Here is a 20,690-nt window from a genome sequence, read left to right on the forward strand (position 1 = left end):
TGTGGTTTTTTTTTTTCTTGAAAAAGTTATTTCCAGTGCTCACTCCTCCACTTGACCCCCCCCCCTCCCCAGGCGCTACACACAAATCACCCCCCAAAGTCGTGTTTTCAAATGCACCTGTATTTGCCTAAACGAAAACGTCTGAAGTCTTTGTCCCACAAGCAGTCTGCTTGGCCGTCCTCCGCTGGTCTGCCGACGCCGGCCCTTGTGGGTGTGTCCGCGTCGCTCCCGTGTGAATGAGTGAGGTAAGAGCGTTCCTTGTCTTCATTCCTTCTGGGTTTCCGTGGGTGGGTTGCTCGGTGGTTGTTCTTGTTGGTTGGCTTCCTGCTTTTGCTTGTTGTGTCCGTTTTGTTCCTCTCGGACATTTTGGTGTCTCCTTTCTGTGTCAGACCCAGGACAAGTGGGTCGTAGGGGAAAGGGAAAGTGGGGGGGGGGTGTCTTGGAACATCATGTATATGTGTGTGTGGGTGTGTGCGTGCGTGTGCGCGCGCGTGTGTGTTTGTTCATTCATTCGTTTGTTTTGTTGTCCGCAGAATTTTCAGCTGGGCTCTCGTCTACTTCGGGATGAGGGACTTCGCGCTTGGACAGTAGCATTTGAACTCAGAAAATGTGAGCTTTCTTGCCACTTGGTTGGTTTCCCGAAGCAGCCGGGCTTCAGGCCTCTGTTACATCTTCATCTCCTTAGGAGAGGAGATAACAGTTACTCCCGCCCAGCCATCCAGACACGGGATGGCAGCAGGTTATTTTGTTACCTCTTTCCCATCTCATTCTGTCTTAAAAACTGGATGTTGCTGCTGCTGTCCGCCAGCTCGGGGTACTGCTCCACGGGCAGCACGTAGTACCCCTCGTACCCTTGCACGCGGCCCGTGCTCAGCAGCTGCTGCTTCTCGCCCTCAGTCCACAGGCGACTGCCCTCTCTCCCATCCCGGGCTTTCTGCTGCTCCTTGGCCCAGGCCGTGCCCAGGGCCCTCTGTCTCGCCTGGTCCAGGACGCGGGCCTTCTCTTCGTCCAGGGTGTCGGGGGTGAGGCCGTAGCGGATGCTGAGCAGAAGCGTGGAGTACTGGAATTCAATGTTGGTGAACCTTCGAGTCCTGCCATTGACCAGCAGTGTGGGCTGCGACACGGTCACGTTCACCCCACTCTCCAGTACCTTGCGGCCGATGGTGGTGCCCAGCGTGACCAGGTCGCTGTCGGCCGCGCCGATCTTCACGAAGTAGTGGGTGTCCTTGCCCTCGATGCTGTAGTGCATCTTGTCCAGGTAGTAAGCGTTGTTGAGCACCGACGCCACCTTGCGGCTGTCCTCGCTGGCGATGCTCGACACGCCCGTGGTCACCCGTCCTTCCTTAATGGCGAACATGATGCCCTTGCCGATGATGGGCGTGGTGGTGGCAAACCAGTGGCCTGCCTTCTCGCGGATGCTGGCGTGGAGCTTTTTGGAAATGACCTGCCCTTCCAGAGCCAGGAAGGCCTGGTTATGTCTCTCTGTGGTCTGCTGGACACCTGTGATGAGCTGTGGGCAGAAGAAAACAGAAGGCTGAGGAGGTGGGCTGGGCAGCTGTTCCCCTGGGCTGGGTCACTTTGGTAAAAAAGCATCAGAACCGCCAGTGTTGTATCTGTACTGAGCGTGGGCACTGCCTGCCAATGCTCTGATGGCATGGACTGACCTCCTCGTAACTGTGCCACCTACTAAGAGGACAGAGGCCTTCACTGGCTCCTGCACTCCACTCAGGCCTATGCACTCAGCAAGCCTTGCCACTCTGTACTCGGATGGGCCAGCAGCTGCCTCTCCCGCTTCAGCCCCAGAAACACCCTGACCTGAAGGCAGGTGTTTGCTGGAACTGCTGTGAATTCTGGGTATGACCTAGAATCCTCTGAGGCCACTGCCCTGGATATACTTCCTTGGATTAAGAACTTGCCATTCAAAGGACAGCCTGCAGGGGAGGACCTTCCTCCCTGCCCCACCCTGCCCAGGGAGCCCTCGGTTAGAACAGTGGGGTCTCTGTGAAGCCCCACTGCAGCCCCACGGGGTCAGAGGCTGACTCCTCAGGAAATGGGTGTGTGTAGTCATGTTTGAGAAGCACCAGGCTCAGAGACTGGGCTGGGAACCTCCCTTGGCTTGGAGTTGGTTGCTTTGGATCCTGGCCCTGGCTCTGTGCAGGGCTGAAATCACCATTATCTCTTTGGCCTTGTGTTCTCCACTCAGAAATGACAACGTGTCTCAATTAGCAGCTGGGGGACAGGACAGGCTGGGATAATGGAGGAGGCTGTGTGTGGGAGGTAATGGGACTCAGATCAATGGGACAAACAATGGCTGTTTATCCACTGGGTGGTACCCGAGGGGCAGGATGGAGAGGACGCTGCTCTCAATTACCCCCCAAGTGCCTCCTTGCCTCTCTGTACAGTCATTCCAGATGAAGAGCAGCTGAGACCCTCCAGACTCTTCTGGGGCTGGGCAGCAGGTTTGCAGTGGGGATTCTCAGAACACCGATGCCCACCCCACCTGGCTAACTGGGGCGGGGTTCTCAGTTATTGCCACGAGACCCAAGCACAGATTATCTGCTGAAAACTCAATCTGTATACGTTTGGGCCATAAAGCGCTGAAGTTTTATGCAGGGCATAAAAACGTACTTTAATGGGACAGAAACTGCAAACCACAGTTTTATTAGAGCCCATAAAAGCGGAAAGCATTGTGCTCTTAGAGGCAGTGCAGATGGCAGGCTGTTGCTTGATTTCTCTGGACCGCTGTTAATCAAGGAGTGACTCGAGGGGATACGCTGAACAGATAATGATACCACAATTAAGGTAATAATCGAGGTTGGGAAGAAATATGTGCTCTGCCAGATGGACGAGAGCACAGACTCGCTTTCCCGGGAAGTCTCTGCGTCTCTGCGCCTTTTATACCCAGCCCCAGTGTCCTCCTGTGCTGATGTGCCCTTGGCGCACGGGCTGGGCAGCTTGCAAGAAGGGAGCATGAGAGTCCTTCGGGTTCTGGGCAGGAATGTCCGCTTACCTGGCCATTTTCACTCGCTTGACTCTCTGACAGTTCATAGGGAGGAGGCACGAAATACATTTTGGCTCTTGGGAAGCCAGGAATTATGTTGCTAAGCTGAAATCCAAACATCACAAGCCAGCTTTTCACATCTGCAGTGGAAACAAAAATAAAGATGCCTGAAATCACGATGGATGGAGGGCAGCAGCGGCTCGTGCAGAGAGAACTAAGTCAAATGGGTGCTCAGGTGTGGCGTCCGCAGGGAGAGGGCATTGGGACTGCAGTCTGGGTCTGCACCCAGTGCTTCCAGTAAGCAGACCTCTGCCAAAGTTGGCCCACAGAGAGCCACCACTGGCTCTTAATCACCACTGGTTGTTAAGGTGGCCCGTGCTGCAGCGAGGCAGATCCACCTTCGACTCGCCTCGCTGTGTGACCTTGGGGGCGGGTCTGCCGCTCTCTAAGCCCCGGTTCCTCCACTATGGATAATAACTGCCCCACTCTCACGGGGTTGCTGAGAGGATCAATGGAAAAAAACCCATGGAAAAGTCTTAGCACAGGGCCTGGCTCATGGACCACCCCATACACCTGAACACTATCATTTGGCAAGCATTTAAGAAGACCAGCTGTCAGAGTCCAGGCCATGTCTTGGGAGTGAGAAATACCAGGATAGGCTGGAGGGATCTGCGATGGGGGTGCTGCCCTGAGGCTGGCTCACCATGGAGGGGGTTTCCAAGGAGTAGACACGAACCAGCTGTGCTGTTCTCTGACTGTCAAGACCCATTTCTCCAGCCCTCCTACTCTTCTAAGAGACGCCAGGACGCAGCTCTGTGTGCTCAGAGTAAGCCTGCCCCTCCCCTGACAAGAGCAGAGACTAGGTCCCACACACTGGGAGTTCCACCACGTGCGGCACATGTCACGCCCTCTGCTGATGGCCTGGGCGCTCAGCCCAAGACTGCTTCTCCCAGGCCGCCCGGCCTCCCTCTGCAGTCACTGGTGCAATGCACTGGAGCCCAGGCCTCCAAGCACCTGCACCTTCACTGGCACCGTTGCCTGCAGCCCAGCAGGACTAACTTTTTTTTTTTTTAAATATAGAGTTAGTCAGTGAGAGAGAGAGACAGAGAGAAAGGTCTTCCTTCTGTTGGTTCACCCCCCAAATGGCTGCCACGGCTGGAGCTACGCCGATCCAAAGCCAGGAGGCAGGTGTTTCCTCCTGGTCTCCCATGCGGGTGCAGGGCCCAAGCACTTAGGCCATCCTCCACTGCACTCCGGGACCACAGCAGAGAGCTGGACTGGAATATGAGCAACTGGAACTAGAACCCAGTGCCCATATGGGATACCGGCGCCGCAGACAGAGGATTAACCAAGTGAGCCATGGCGCCGGCACCAAGGGACTAACTCTTTGTGTTCCTTATCCCTGTTTGTGATGGACACCCCAAGATCATGCCTCACAGCCTGTGTGCCCCTCCCTTTCCTGCCCCATCTCTGCCTCTCCCTGACTCCCCAGACACAGCCATAGGCCTCTCTGGAATTTCCATTTGAGAGGACGTGCTCCCAGGACTTCCAGGGGTTCCTTTCCATTCTTGTTGTAATGAAAACGATCTCTCCTCCTCCCCTGCACCTGCTTATTCCATCACCACCACACCTGCAGGTAGAATTCTTCCTTGTGGCAGTCACTGCGGATTTCTGCGACACTGGGATCTGCTGGCTTCTCCTCCACTGTCATTCTGTCCATCTCTGATCCTGAACTGACTCTTCATGGTTTCCTTGTACAGGAAGTTGATTTTCCCAGCCTCCTGACCTCTTAGTTCTGTGGCCTCCTCTGCCCTGGGGCTGACTGCCCCCCACTCTCACACTCATGCTCTGACCCTGGCATCACTGGTAATTCTGATCCCTCCGGCGCTGTGGTATAGTGGGTAAAGCCGCAACCTGCAGTGCCAGCATCCCATATGGGCGCTGGTTTGAGTCCCGGCTGCTCCACTTCTGATCCAGCTCTCTGCTATGACCTGGGAAAGCAACAGAAGATGGCCCAAGTCCTAGGGCCCCAGCATGTGCATGGGAGACCTGGAAGAAGCTCCTGGCTCCTGGCTTTGGATTGGCTCAGCTCCGGCCTTTGCAGCTATTTGGGGAGTGAACCAACGGATGGAGGACCTCTCTCTCTCCCTCTTCCTCTGTAACTCTGCCTTTCAACTAAATAAATAAGTCTTTCAAAAAACAGAGTTGTACATAGGACAACTCTGGAGGATGGCCCAAGTGCTTGGGCCCCTGCACCTGTGTGGGAGACCCAGAAGAAGCTCCTGGCTTCAGATTGGCACAGCTCTGGTCACTGTGGCACATTGAGGGAGTGAACCAGTGGATGGAAGATCTCTCTCTGCCTGCCTCTCCTTCTCTCTCTGTGTAACTCTTTCAAGTAAATAAATAAACTTTTTTTTTTTAAAGTTGTCTTCTCTTCTTCCTTTTACTCCTGCCCTTCTCTCATTCTCCTTTACAAAAGCAACTGAATTCTCCTACCCACTGTCTTGCTTTCCTCTCCTCCTCTTCTCGTTTGCAGCAGCCTTTTGCCACAGCCCTTGACACCGTCATGAATGGCCTCTGTGTTGCTAACCCTGACGTTGGCCTTGGCTCTTATTTTATGTGACCTCTCAGAAGTATCTGGCAGCTAGAAGCCTTTCCCTTTCCATTTGTCTTGGCCTCTGGATACCACTTGCTTGTTCTTTCTTTCTCCCACCTTAGTAGCTTCCTTGTCTTCCTTCCTTCCTTCCTTCCTTCCTTCCTTCCTTCCTTCCTTCTCTCCTTCCTTCCTTCTCTCCTTCTCTCTTTCTCTCTTTCTTTCTTTCTTCTCCTTAGCTTATCAAAAGTCACGTTGGGATGCCCCAGGCTCAGTCTATGAACTATCTGAACATCCTCGTGTCCACGCACAACCATGCTGATCTACTCCAACCTCACAGCCCAAGCACCATCTCCACACTGATGCCCACTCCACAGCTGGCATCTCCAGCCTGGACGCCTCCCTGCGTTCTGAGCTTGTATATCTAAGACATTTCAAATTCACCGTTTTGAAAGCTGAACTCCTAGTCTCTCTCCCAAACCTACCCCACCCTCAGTCTTTTCAACGCCATCCTACCAGGGTTAACTTTTCAATTTTTCTCATTCCCTACGTCTAATCCACCAGTAAATCTTTTCCTCCTTATTTCTGGAATTGCAGTAAAATTCATGTCACATAAAAATCACCATTCTAAAGTGCACAGTTCAGAGGGTTCCAGGACATTCATACTTGTGCAATCATCATACGTTTCTAATTCCTTTTTTTTTTTTTAAAGATTTTATGTATTTGAAAGGCAGTCACACTCACACACACACACACACATTTCACTCACTGGTTCGCTCCCCAAATGGCCCCAACAGCCAACACTGGGCCTAGCTGAAACCAGGAGCCAGGAACTCCACCTGAGTCTCTTACATGAGTGGCAGGGGCTCTAGCACTTGGGCCATTGTCTACTGCTTTTCCAGTCGCATTAGCAAGGGGCTAGGTCAGAAGTGGAGCAGCCAGGACTAGAACTGGTGCTCCAATATGGGATTCTGGCATCACAACCTGCAGCCTGACCTGCTGTGCCACAATGCCAGCACCCTGGTCCATTTAATTCCTACCACTTTCAGCATCTCCAAAAGAAAGTTCATACCCATGAGCAGTCCCTCCGAATTTCCCCCTCCCCACAGTTCCTAACCTGCTTTCTGTCTCTGTAGATCTGCCTGCTTTGGACATCTCACATAAATGGAAATTATAAAATATACAGCCTTTGTGTCTGGTCTCTTTCACTTAACATAGTGTTTCCAAGGCGTACCCATGCTGTGGCATATAATAACATGTAAGCCTTCTCATCACTGGGTAACAGACCATTGCACGGGTCTTCCATATTTTACTTATGCATTCATCCGCTGAGACAATTTGGGTCTTTAGAAAAATTACTATGAATGATGCTGCCATGAACATTCATGTGCAAATGTTTTGCTTGAAAATCTGTTTTCACTTTTCTTTTGCAGATCCCTAGGGGTCTTAGGGATCAATTCCATACTTATACTTTTTTTTTTGACAGGCAGAGTTAGACAGTGAGAGAGACAGAGAGAAAGGTCTTCCTTTTTTTCCCCATTGGTTCACCCCCCAAATGGCTGCTACGGCCAGCATGCTGTGCTGATTCAAAGGCAGGAGCCAGGTGCTTCCTCTTGGTCTCCCATGCAGGTTCAGGGCCCAAGCACCTGGGCCATCCTCCACTGCCTTCCCGGGCCACAGCAGAGCACTGGACTGGAAGAGGAACAACCGGGACAATCCGGCACCCCAACTGGGACTAGAACCTGGGGTGCCGGTGCCACAGGCAGAGGATTAGCTAAGGGAGCCGCGGCGTATACTTTTTTTTTGACAGGCAGAGTGGACAGTGAGAGAGACAGAGAGAAAGGTCTTCCTCATTGGTTCACCCTCCAATGGCCGCTGCAGCCAGCACGCTGCGGCTGGCGCATTGTGCTGATCCAAAGCCAGGAGCCAGGTGCTTCTCCTGGTCTCCCATGCGGGTGCAGGGCCCAAGCACTTGGGCCATCCTCCACTGCACTCCCAGGCCACAGCAGAGAGCTGGCCTGGAAGAGGGGCAACCGGGACAAAATCCGGTGCCCCGACCGGGACTAGAACCCGGTGTGCCAGTACCACAGGCGGAGGATTAGCCTAGTGAGCCGCGGCGCCAGCCAACAGCGTATACTTTTATAACGGATCCAGACCACATGGTACTCCTCATCACACCCGATACCTCTACCCTTGGCCAACATCTCTTGCCTGCATTTCTTCCTGGACTTGCTGTGTCCACGCCGTGCCCCACAGCTCTCATCAGCACAGATGCCAGAATGAGCAGACATGCCATTCCTCCCTGCGGAATGTTCCAGCGACCTTCCACTTCTCTCAGTGAGAAAGCCGAAGTCCTAATGGCCTAAAGGACCCTCCCTGTGACTGCTCTGACCTCATCTCCCACTCTCTCCCATGCTCCTTCAATTCCAGTCTCGCTACTGCTGTTCTTCTATGATGTTTCAACTTACTTATCTGGAGGAGAGGGGGAGAGGAGAGCAAGCTCCTACCCTCTGATTCACTCTCCAAATTCCTGCCACAGCTGGGTTTGGGCCAGGGTTAAAGCCAGGAGCTGAGAACTCAAGGCAGCTGTCCCAGATGGGTGGTGGGGAGCCAAGCAGTTGATCCATCACTACCGCCTCCCAGGGTGTGAGTCAGCAGGAAGCTGCAGTCAGAAGCCAGAGAAGGGGATAAAACCCTGCCCTCTGGTGTGGGACGCAGGTATTGCACCAGACTCTCAGCCCCTGGGCTAAACTCCTCTCCCTCCCTCCCTCCCTCCCTCCCTCCCTCCCTCTTTCTTCCTTTCCTCTCCTCTCCTCTCCTCTCCTCTCCTCTCCTCTCCTCTCCTCTCCTCTCCTCTCCTCTCCTCTCCTCTCCTTTCCTTTCCTTTCCTTTCCTCCTGCTACTTCTTGAATCTGTCAGCTGCACTCTCATCTCAGGTCCTTTACTCCATCAAGTCTCTCTACCAGAATGTTCTTCACTGAAAGTATTTTCTGCCTCTTTCCCTTCTCTTACCTCTTTCAAGTTTGGCTCATATGTTACCTCTTCCCTAAAGCCAACCCCAGCCACCACAAAAACCCACTTCCCTATCTTCAACCCCAGGAATCCCAAGTCCCTTTACCCTGTTCATCACTGCACCCCCCATCCCAATATCACCTTCCAACATGTGGCAACACTTGTGTCTGTCTAATAGTCCCTGTCTGCCTCCCTCGCTCAGAAGGTGAGCTCCACCAGGAGTTAACAAATCTTTTTTTTTTTTTTTTCCATTGATGTCTCCCCAAGCCCTACAACAATACCTAGCACTAACCAGGTGCCCAATAATGAATGAACATGGAATGCTGTGGACAAAACCACCCTAAGCAGTGTCACCGTGACAGAGGACGGAGCTCTACTTGCCTAAGAAATGTTTCTGAAGAGACGAAGGGAGAGCTACCTCCTGTCCTGGGACTGCTGCGAGAAATTTAACGCCAGTTCTTAGACATTGTTCTTAGACACTGGGATATATGAGAACCCTGCAATGAGAAGGAATCCGGGGTCCCTGGCTCTCCCCTTCCCTGGGCACAGCCTTGTGTGCCTCGGCAATCCGCATGTTTGCAATAGGTCACTTATGAGTCACTGAAGAATAAAGGGTCTTGGATAAGTTCATGAGAAATGTGTATGATGAAAAAACTAAGCAAGGGCTTAAAAATGTCTTAAACTTACTAGTGAATTCTATTTATCTATGAAGCTTTTAAGTACTTTCATATGGGTTGGAATCTCAGTTCAAAAATGTGCCAGTATCGAGCGGAATGAAGACTGGCTTTAACCTAGTAGTAATCATGTATGTGGGAAGTACCTCCTTTGTGCCAGGTGGGACCCTGGGTGCTGCAGAGTACTGATTTCCCAACTTGGGAGAGCCATGCTCATATGTCACAATCTTTTTTTTTTTTTCCTTCTTGGCCCTATCCTGGTATCAGCTGAACTATTATTTACTCACTGATGTTAAAAAAAAAAAATGCCTTTCCACTTAGGTAAATCTTTTTTTTTTTTTTTTTTTTTTTTTTTTGACAGGCAGAGTGGACAGTGAGAGAGAGACAGAGAAAAAGGTCTTCCTTTGCTGTTGGTTCACCCTCCAATGGCCACTGCGGCCGGCATGCTGCGGCCGGCGCACTGCGCTGATCCGAAGCCAGGAGCCAGGTGCTTCTCCTGGTCTCCTATGCAGGTGCAGGGCCCAAGCACTTGGGCCATCCTCCACTGCACTCCCGGGCCACAGCAGAGAGCTGGCCTGGAAGAGGGGCAACCGGGACAGAATCCGGCGCCCCAACTGGGACTAGAACCCAGTATGCTGGCGCCACAGGCGGAGGATTAACCTATTGAGCCGTGGCGCCGGCTGGTAAATCTATTTTTTAAAAGTAGCTTTAGGGACTGGAGTTGCGGTATAGTGGGTACAGCCACTGCCGGTGAAGCTGGCATCCTGTATAGGCACTGGTTCATATCCCTACTGCTCCACTTCTGATCCAGCTCCCTGCTAATGGCCTGGAGAAGTGGCAGAAGATGGTCCAAGTGCCTAGGCCCCTGCCACTCATGTGGGAGACCTGGATGAAGCTCCTGACTCCAGGCTTTGGCCTGGCCCAGTGCTGGCTGTTGCAGCCACCTGGGGAATGAGCCAGTGGATCAAAGATCTCTTTCTCTCAAAAAGACTTATTCATTTGAAAGTCAGAGTTATACAGATATACAGACAGAGGAGAGAGAGAGAGAGAGAGAGAGAGAGAGAGAGAGAATGTTTTCCATCTGCTGGTTCACTATCCAAATGGCTGCTCCTCAGGCTAGGCCAGGCCAAAGTCATGAGTCAGGAGCTTCTTCTGGATCTCCTATGTGGGTGCAGGGGCCCAAGCACTTGGACCATCCTCTGCTGCTTCCCCAGGCCTTTAGCAGGGAGCGGGATTGGAAGTGGAACAGCCAGGTCTCGAACCGGTGCCCATATGGGATGTTGGTGTCGCAGGCAACGGCAGTCCAACTAAGTTAATGGTTTAAAAAGGAGCTTTATATCACTACCTTAAATGAGAAGGCAGACTCCCTTGTTGTCAAGAGAACATAACTATAAAATTAAAACAAAACCAAGTCATGCCAGTAAATCAGAGCCCGACTGTGTGACCTGCTATGGAGGAATTCTTAGATCGGCTCTTTCTGTTGGAAAAGGTGATTAGATGTGTTAATGAGGTGTTAAATGCATCCCAACTTCAAGAGGAGACAGAATTGGGAGAATCAAGTCGTGTTGAGAAGCGACTTCCCTATCTGTGTTTCACTGTTATTTAGTGCTTGATCTCCAGGCCGTACAACATCATCCCATCTCTCACTGAGGATAGGCAGATTACGTGGGAAGCTCTTGTCTTCAGAGGAGTCTCCCCACTCGTATCTTCTCCTCCTCCAGAGATCCCCGGATCTCCCTAGTCAGCAACGGCTTCCAGAGGAGGGAGCAGCCAGACGCAAAGTCAAGAACTTCCCGCAGCTGGTGAGGGTGAGCCTCTCTTCACATGTTTGTTGGCCATGTGCAGTTCTCCTTTTGAGAAATGTCTGTTCAGATCCTTTGCCAATTTCTTTACTGGGTTGTTTGGGTTTTTTTGGGTTAAGTCTTATCACTGAGTTCTTTAAGTTCCTTATATATTCTGTATATTAATTCTTGGTCAGATGAACCATCTGCAGATACTTTCTCCTGTTCCTTTGGGTGTCTTTTCACTCTATTATTACTTGTTTCCTTTGCTGTGCCGAAAGCTTCTTGGTTCGACAGAATCCCATTTTTTTTCTAGTTTTGCTTTTGTTGCCTAACGTGGAGGCTAAAAAAAGAACAAGTCGACCTGAATTTGGAATACTGATTCCTGGAGGCCAGGAGGAGTGGAGCGCGGGGGAGGGGTGGACAGAGGGAGGATGGATAACGGGCAACAACAAAACACAATTAGAAGCAGAGGGTTCTACCGCTCCACAGCAGAGTACGGTGACAGCAGATCGCGATACTGCAGTCGATGCTCAACGAAGAATTGGAGCAGAGGAGCTGGCGGTTCCAAACGTGGAGGAGGCGAGAGAAGGTGGAGACGCGGATCATCTGATGATGGAATGGGCCTCTGCTGTATGCATGGGCCCAGACATTGCAGTGCGTCCTCTTGAGAAATGTTCAAAAATAAATCGTCAGCCTTTCAGACCAGGAAGGTTAGCGGCCGCCCTCGCGAGCGGTAACAGCCTATGTCGTCCTCCTCCTCCTTTTTCTCTCCATCTGAAAGCCTTCTCTTTAAAACTGCTAGCCTGGCTCTGCTTCTGAGGCTAAGCTATGCTGAAACCAGGCTCCTTTGAGGGGCTCCCCGCCTCCTCCACTCTGCGGAAGGCGCTCCTGGACCAACATAAACCCCCCTCCTCCCTGTGAAGTAATTGGTGTTATCTTGCGCCAGGCTCCCTAAACAATCTGTTGAGAGGCAGGAGCTGGCGATGTGGTCCCTCCTAATGGCTCATCACTCCCTTCTCAGCATGAGGGGCGGCTGCCGCGCGTGTGCTGCCTGCGAGCTGCGCCCAGAGTTCTGTGGACGCGGCGCCTTGGGGTGTGAAGCGTAAACACGAGCTGAGGGGCGCGTGAGAAGGAGCTTGCGTCTTCCTCCTCACTTGGAGAAAGGAGACCCAGCAAAATCCGACTTTCAGCTCAAGTGTGCCTGGGCTTTGTAAGCCCAGAGACCGCCCCAGGGATAGAGGGTTGGGGGAACAACACGATTCATCATGGACTGCTTCTAGAAGGTTCTCTGAACCCAAATTTCATCTGGAGTTTCTGGTTTGCGGCTGCAGTGCCACTCAGAGTGGAGTTTGAACCTATTTCAAGGTGGCCTGGACCCTTCCTCACATTTCCCAGAAAATTAGGGTGGTGCTTGCACGCCTCACGAACAAACCATCTCCAAGACATAGCTGTTCTTTTTTGTTAAAGAATACGCTGCTTCACTCCGTGTTGGAACTTGTCATGTTCAGACGACGCTACCGCCCTCACAATTTTGTAGAGGAACAAACGCAGGCTCAGAAAGGTAAAGACATTTGTTCAAGTCACTCAGCAGGGGGTTGCTGTTCGGACACGCGCTCAGGGCCCGACAGCAGATGGAATGCCCTGGCCACAGAGCTCAGGGGCGGGGCAGGGGGCCGGGGTGCCCAGGACTGAGCAGTTTCCTGGGATGCTCGAGTCGAAAAGTCTAGGGCACGGAGGATTGTGGTAGGGACACCTGTCTCCATGCCTCTCCTCTACACTTGTCTTCCAATAGAGTTCCTCACAGGTGTACCAGTTGTCAAACATGTTTCCATAAACAGTGTGTGTTCAGAGAGCCCTGCTTTGGGAAAGGGACCACTTTTAACACCCTCCACCTGCTGCTGGCATCGCCACTCGTGTTGCAGCAGGAGTCTGTGAGCATGCACGCAGCCAGCATCCTGTGCAGCAGACTCTGGGGGGCAGTGACAAAACATCTTCCAGCTCCAGGAGCTGCCACTCGCACTGGGAGAGCTCTGTTTCCCAACAGCAGCGCTTCTAGTGGTTACTGGAGAGAGAAAGTTCTGTGCTTTGTGTTCCTCCTGACCACATCTTAATTACCTCTTCTGCTTAAATTGTGAGCAGGAAGTTCAACCACTCTGCCAGTCTCCTAAGTGGCAAATTAAGACTAATTTAGACTGGGGCACACGATGAGCCAACACCGGAGCAGCGGAGAACGACGTGGTGTTCTCTGCTCCGGTCCTCTCGGTAAGGGTCAGCGCTTCGACAACAGGTGGCAGCAGGGGCGGGCTGTGCCTGGACGGGCTCCCTTTTCCACCAGGACCCTCTTCTCTCAGTTGCGACTACACACTTCGGCCTTCCGCACGCTGCCTCTCTGACACCACCCTTTATGTCAGACTCTTTCTAATGGTTTCTGGATTCACTTTGGTTGGACTTGGTTCAGCTTGATTTGGTTCCCATTTACGGAGTCTCCGTGAAGCACTGGTATGAGGAAAGCCCTCCTGCCAGTCAGAAAACCCTGCTCATTTGCTTTTGCCTCTTCTGGGGAAGCAGGAAAGTGACCGAGGGGGTCAGGGAGGTTGACTGTGCCTTGGGAATGATTTTGTTTGGGCCCTGGCAGCAGGAGGCATCTGTTCAGTCCACTCTGTGGGTTTTCTCTTTGGTGCATTTGTCTCTAGGGGATCCAGGGCCAAGCACAGGTCTAGGACAGCAGCTTCTGGCTGGGGCAGGATTCTCTGTCACGGCTGAGCTAGGCTTGGTCTGCCTTGCTACTCACACCAAGTCCTCTCTCTAGAATCTTCTTCCTCTCCCTTCTCCAATTCATGAGGACCTCTGTTCAAAAGTCACCAGCTCAGAAAGGCCTTCTGTGAATGTTCTAAACGAAGGGGACACTTCCCATCAGTCTGCCGACTCCTTATCCTACTTTATTGATCTTTAAAGCACTTATCATTATCTGATGATCTCTCTCTCTCTCTCTGTGTGTGTGTGTGTGTGTGATGCTAAGCCATTGGAAAGACTGGCAGGATACCATGGGAAGACCCCTGGATGAAGGTGGGAGGGACTAGGTTGGCCACAGCTCTACGCTTACAAGGCACTGTTGTATGGAGATGCTGGGTTCAACTTCATGGGGTCAGGAGCTTGTCAGTGAAGTACTGCATGGCCGCACACTGATCTCTAAGGCGGTCTCTTTCTGCAGTGTGGGGTACTGAGGGCAGCACTATGCTCCATGCTGCTTCTTTTCCTGTCTCGGTGAACAGACAGTGACCTTGGTCATCTGAGTGTTGATGGTTCCACGATCCTGCCCAAAAAGCTGTGAGCTTCCTGAACTTGGTGGCTTGAAGTCCTGGGATCCCCATTGTTTCTTCATCATGTGGTCCCAGCCTGGTTGATGGCCAGCAACCTGATTTGGGGCCCAAGCTCTTTGGGAATATCTATCACTTGTATCTCCATCCATCCCTCCATCCATGAATCCATCCATCCATCCTGATTTCCTTGTAAATTTCCCTGAGGACGAGGACTTGATCTTGCTCTCCCCTGCCTTGCTGGTACTTAGTACAAGCCAGATATTCTACAAATACATGGTGAATGAATGAATAAGTAGATGATGGATAAATGGACACATGGGGGGACAGGGACCCTTATTTCACAAGTTTCTCATTATCATAGGGAAGTAGATCATCTACTTTCCTTCCCATACCCCTCTGTAAGCTTTGTATGTTCTTTTGGCTTTTATTCCTAATCTGCTTTCAGCCTTAAACCCACTTTACCAACTGAGACCCCATTTCTTCCTCAGGCCCAAGGTTCTTTTACCTTATGGCAACTTTTCCAAATTAGAATTCATCTACACACACACACACACACACTCTTGAGAAGGGTGTTCATCATATTTACCCTTGTATCCCCAAATTCTAGCATGGTATCATGATGTCAAATGCTTTTCAAATAAAAACCTGGACACCTACATGAGAGGTCCTCAAAATGCTCAAGAAAAATGTTGTAAAAAAAAAACAGAAAAAAAAAACACTATGTGTGTATTCCAATTTTTTGACACTACGATAAGCTTATCTTTTAACTGCATTTCTCACAAATGTTCTGCAGTCCTCTACTAGGGTAGCAGGGACTCACTCATCCTGTTCTGTGTCACTGTCACCCGTTGGCTACGTGTCTCAGCAGGGCAGCCTCCAGGGAAAAGGAGCTGAGCTCAGCCACCTGAGTGCGGGCACTAACTCCACTGCTTCACCAGCAATGATGATGTCAGAGCACAAGAGGCCACTTCACGGACACCCACTCTGAGGGCCAGCGCTGGACTTCACACGAGCTCCTCGTGCTCACTCCATGGGGTGGCAATACCAGTGCCCTTTCACAGAGACGCAAAGCACAGTTCAGAGACCGATCGGCTAGCTCAAAGCTCCGTGACTTAGACAGAAGATAGGGAATTTGCACCAGATATTTTGGACGCCAGAGTCCCATTCTCCCCCTACTCCCTGCCCCCTTCTTAGGCTGCTTTCCTCTATCGGGAAGGATAGAGGGCTTTTTTAAGTTGTTTCAACTGAAACTTGAAAGTGGTCATGACATCTTCAAACAGACCTGGTGACTTCTCTCTGCCACTGTCCCTCTACTTTCCTAGATGTAGGACTCCTGTCCGCTGCACTCCCTGGGTTGATAGCTCTGCAGGATTTTCCCACCATCAGATGTAAGGCCTTTCAAGCACCCAACCATCTACCAGGACAACCACCCCACAGAGAACCACTCCCTAGCCAAGGCAAAAAGGTCCTCACCTGTCACATAGTTCTTCAAATCCAGCTCATTGCTCAGCGGGTTGTTGCTCTTGAACATGTACAGATTGAAAGGGGCTGGCTCCTTGCCCACATTTTTCAACATGGTGTAGTCCGGAGAGGTCCATCGTCCTGCCAGCACGTCGTAATCACGCTGAGTGAAGTGGACTAGCTTGGTTAGGGGGTCATACAGTCCCCCATGGAAGCCAATGACCATCTGGAAGTCGGGGTTGGAGTCATAGTAAATCTCCCCATAGGCCGTGTACTGCAACTGTTTGATCATGAGACCATTGATGCTGAACACAGCCAGGGGCGTCCCTGTGTTATCTGAGGCAACATAGTACTCCTCTCCACTGCTGCTCTCCATGGCAAAGAGGTGGCCTTGGAGGTCGTAGTAGAGTGAGGTAATCTCTGAGTTGGAGTGATTGTAGACATGGGTGATGCGAGTCGGATTGTGGAGGTCAGAGTAGAAGTACTGCAGGTGGTGGCCCAGGTTGGTCTTGTAGGAAGCCCGCCGTCCCACACCATCATAGCGGTACTGGACACTCCACCCACTGGCCTTGTTGTAGGCTCTTGTTAGGAGGCCCTTGGAATTGTACTCAAAGATGTCGGACCCTCGCTGGCACAGATAGCCATCGTCGTCAATTTTGTACTGCACATCTCCAAGTCTAGTTATCCGATCCCGGAGGTCGTAGCGTAAGGGCATGAGCCGCACACTATTGCCTGGGTTCAGCAAATGGAGGTTCCCGTTGAGGTCATAGCTGTAGCGCCAGGTTGGGCGGTCATTCACAGCCACGCTCTGAAGCTGCCCATCCCCATCGTAGTCATAGGTATACTTCGTGGTGTTGGCATAGGGTCCCAGTTTGAGCTCCCTCTTGATCACTCTGCCCATGCTGTCATACTGCACGGTCATCCAGTACATAAGGGACCGGAACATCTCATACTGGACTTCCTTGATGCGCCCGTGGGTGTCAAAGTGCTTGCTGAGGGTCATCACGGCGGTGGTAATGATCTGGTTGATGTCGTAATAGATGACTCCAAACTTGCCAAAGTGTTCCACCTTGCCAGAAATCTCATCATAGCGGTAGAGGTCAACAGGAAGGGGCGTCTCACTTATCACGGGCTTGATGCTCGCAATCCGGAAGCTGTTGTCATGATACGTGTAGTCAAACCTGGCATTGACCATGCCTTCCTCAGAGAACCTGTAGATCTGCTTGTCCACGAGGGGCCCGATCTTCCGGTACCTGATGGTGCAGGAGAAGCCCCCGCTCTGGAGGTTGACCATCTTCAAAACGCCGGTGGTCTCGTCATACCCGAAGGTGACAGCGGTACTGTCGTAGACGATCTCCGATAACTTGGAGAGCTTCCCATACTTGTAGAACACCTGGCGCCCGGTGCCCAGGAAGGATGTCTTTAGGATGCGGCCATCGTCACTGTAGTCGAAGATGACGGATGCGTTGCTTTCGGGAGGGTTGTAGATGTTGCGGATGTAGCCGATGGAGGTGTGTGTGGACATGCTGTGCCGGGCGACACTGGGCATGGTGACAGCATGGAGACGTTCAGAGGAGTCATACTCAAACACATACTGACGCTGGCTCTGGAGCAGGAGTACCATGGACTGGAGGGGGAAGGGAGAGAGAATACGCGAGTGAGCTCTGCAGGACCAAGCAACCACATTCCCAGAACTTATTCCACTTCCCCAAGGGTCGGCTCGTGACCCTGAAGGAGGGGGTGCTTAGACCAGAGGTTAAGTAGACTGAGCCCGCTGGGTGCACCCAGCCTCGTGCCTCCTGGTGACTGCCAGCAGTGTACCGAGGTATCCAGGGCTCCTGTCCAAAGTTCGATTCTGACTCAGTGGGTCTGATGTGGGGCTTGAGAAGGCGCTTATGTTAATGAGCTCCCAGGGACCACTGCTGTTGCTTGGGCCATACGCTGAGGATCAAGGGCTTGGAGGGCTGAGAGGAGACGCATGGAATTTGCAACCAGGGTCACCAGCAAGGACTCCTGTGATTGTTTTGCTATTTCTGTCTCTGGCTAGAGGGAGAGAAGTGTCACATACACACACACACACACACACTGTTTCTGCCACTCCTCATTAAATCTAGAGAGAAAGCACACCTTTCATGCAGATCGGGGTGGGGGACTTTTTCTGGCAACGGGCCACTGGGATATATATATATATGTGTGTGTGTGTGTGTGTGTGTATGTATATATATATAAAATCATTTGTGTGCCATGGATAATCATCAACCTAAAGATCAGCCTGCTGTGGATTTACTGAGGTTTGGGTGCTGCCTGTGGCTGCCTTGGCAGGTGCAGATCAAATGGCTTTGAGGGCCTTATACAGCCCGCTGGCTGGACATTCCCCACCCCTGACTCGCACGCTCCTAGAGAGATGAAATCAGCTAGAATCTCTGATTCTTCAGGAAAACGATGGCCGCCACTAGAGGCAACTGGGAAATGCCCTCCCTCCTCCCCATCGACTAGCGCAGTATTCGATGGTGTGATGTGAGAGCACCCAGGCAGGGCGGGGCACAGGCGGGGTAAGCGGAGCAGCTCTGGCTGTAAGTTCGTACTGTGAGGATCTGGCCAGAGGGCAGAAACGGACCTGCACCAGGGAGGCCAGGTGAGCGGCTCAGGCTGAGCGAGCCCCTCTCCGATGGTTAAAGGACCAGGGCAGCCTACGGAAGCGTTGCCATGGGCCCCGAAGGGACCTCTCTTTACTGCCACTCCAGGCTGACCTTTGTCCCAGTGGGGGTCCCGCATCGGACCCTTGCAGGCGCGTGGACTGACACGCAGGGTCTGCCGGCCGCTTCAGCCAAGGGCTCAGCGTTTGAGTCTTCGGCGCAATTCCCCTCCCTGACGGCTTAATTTAGGGCAAGACAGAAATGAATCACTACATTTCCAATTCCTAAGTAACGATTAGCCGTCCGGCCGGCGGGATGATTCTGTCCGCTTCAGCGGCACTTTTTCTTTGGAATAAAATCAGACAATCCTTCGCCTTTGTCATTAGTGACTGTCTAGCATGCTCCCACCCCCGCAGCACGCGGGGCGCCGGCAGGGCGCGGCCGCTCACGCACCCACCTTGTCCAGGTAGGAGTAGCTCCACACTTTGCCGTCGGCAAACATGCGGGACACGATGCGGCCCTGCTTGTCGATGTCGGTCCTCTCGCTCATGGCTCCCCGCTGCAGGCCAGCCAGGCGCCCGTTGAAGAAGTAGGAGACGTTGACAGCCGCCAGCCCGCTGCTGGGCAGCCAGAGGAAGGGGCGGCCCACCTGGTCGTAGATGATCCTCAGCGTGAATTTCCGGTGGTCGTCGTAGATCTTTTCTGTCCGAATATTCCGGTCATAGTCGATGGACAAGAGGTTTCTTCCGTGGACCTGGGGGAACACAACGGGCCTGGTTTAAAAGACTCCTAGCCAGGTGCCAGCTCGGGCTTCAGCGGAGCCCTCGGCTGGTGTGAGCAAGGAGTAAGTGCTCGCTGGAGGGAGAAATTACCCTGACTTTTACAGGAGCGCTTACTAAACCCGTTATCCTTGTAGCACACATAGAAGAGGTCCTATACGCTTAGGGCACTGGAATACAGAAATGAGGCTTCCGATGGTTGGAGATGTTGACCTAGGTATGTCTGCCGTGAACAGTCACCGAGGCTGCGCACTGCACAATTACCAGGAGTGCCATCGTGTTGCTGAAAGTGTGGTTGTTGACAACTGTGTGGATGTTGCTGTTGCCACAGACGGCCTTGGGCCCTGGGGTGTTGACTTCCCTGCCCGGCTATGCTGAGGGCAAGGTAATTTGTGTATCTGCACCCCAGAATTGTCTCTGGGCATCCCGTCAGCTGGGAAGCTAATGATCCTGACGAGCAGGTGCTGGGATTTCTTGGGCAATCCCACGCCAAGGCCTCTGGGGAGTGGGGAGGCTCCTAGATCTGCATGTCACAAAGGCCTGCTGGTGTGAAGGCTCATTCCCAAGTCTCCTTTGTTTTTGTATTTGAGACCAGTCTCACCGCGGTCAAGGAAGCAAGACGTGGAGGGGAGACCTCAGCGGGAGGGCCCAGGGGACCCCAAGCAAGGGGAGTTTGAAAGGCGCCGTGGGCCACACCCAGACGTAATTTCATATGTGGTCTGATCCGAGGAGACCGTGTGTCCCAGGATGCTGAGCTGGGACACCAGACTCCGGGGAGGGGCAGAGGAGGGGGCTCCTGAGACCTGGCCGCCCTGAGCGCATGGCTGGGAGTGAGTGGAATGAGGCAGACTCGCCCAGACTTTTCCAACATCATTGACTGCAAATCCACTGGTCCCCGGGGTGGCTGCCGAGCAGGGAAGATGGTCAACAGGCAGGAGGAAGATGCCAGAGCCGTCTGACTCCTCCCCCCCTTGCCCTAATGCTGCAGCAGCACTTGTATGTAAGTGATAGTTGGTCGCTGAGACCACTGGCAAGTATTCTTAACAGCAGCTGAGCCAGATGACAGGTGGGTAACTTTTTGCTCTTCCTATTTTCCTTATTTCCTCAAGGGAAATGTGGATGTGATGGCTGGAGCTCCAGCATTTACCCTGTGAATATGAGGCGAGCTTTGAGGATGGAAATCTCCAGGATTGGCTTATACTTACACAAAGACAGAGTCTAAATCCCTACTGATCCGGGCATCTCCCATGGTCAGTCAGACTGCTTACCTCTAGGCTCGCTTTGGGTCCTAAGAAAACAATAAGCCTATCTCTTGTTTAAGGTCCTGCTATTTCTATTTCTGCTACTAGAAACTATTCTTTTTTTTTTTTTTTTTGACAGGCAGAGTGGATAGTGAGAGAGAGAGAGAGACAGAGAGAAAGGTCTTCCTT

At 52.3% G+C, this 20,690-nt stretch overlaps 1 protein-coding gene across 10 annotated transcripts in view; it reads right to left on the reverse strand.

Annotated features, from left to right (window-relative positions):
- Positions 1-748: 748 nt before the first annotated feature.
- Positions 749-20,690, reverse strand: part of TENM2 (teneurin transmembrane protein 2) — a 979,180-nt gene continuing 959,238 nt past the window's right edge. For all 10 annotated transcript variants that reach the window (XM_062189665.1, XM_062189666.1, XM_062189664.1 and 7 more), the window contains 4 exons: positions 18,939-19,235; positions 15,858-17,472; positions 3,011-3,141; positions 749-1,510 (listed from right to left, as the gene is read on the reverse strand). In XM_062189665.1, coding sequence (XP_062045649.1) covers positions 749-1,510; positions 3,011-3,141; positions 15,858-17,472; positions 18,939-19,235 — 2,805 coding nt within the window. The remainder of the gene's footprint in view (positions 1,511-3,010; positions 3,142-15,857; positions 17,473-18,938; positions 19,236-20,690) is intronic.

This window comes from Lepus europaeus, chromosome 4 (genome assembly GCF_033115175.1).
Source record: "Lepus europaeus isolate LE1 chromosome 4, mLepTim1.pri, whole genome shotgun sequence".
In the NCBI taxonomy this organism is placed as follows: domain Eukaryota; kingdom Metazoa; phylum Chordata; class Mammalia; order Lagomorpha; family Leporidae; genus Lepus; species Lepus europaeus.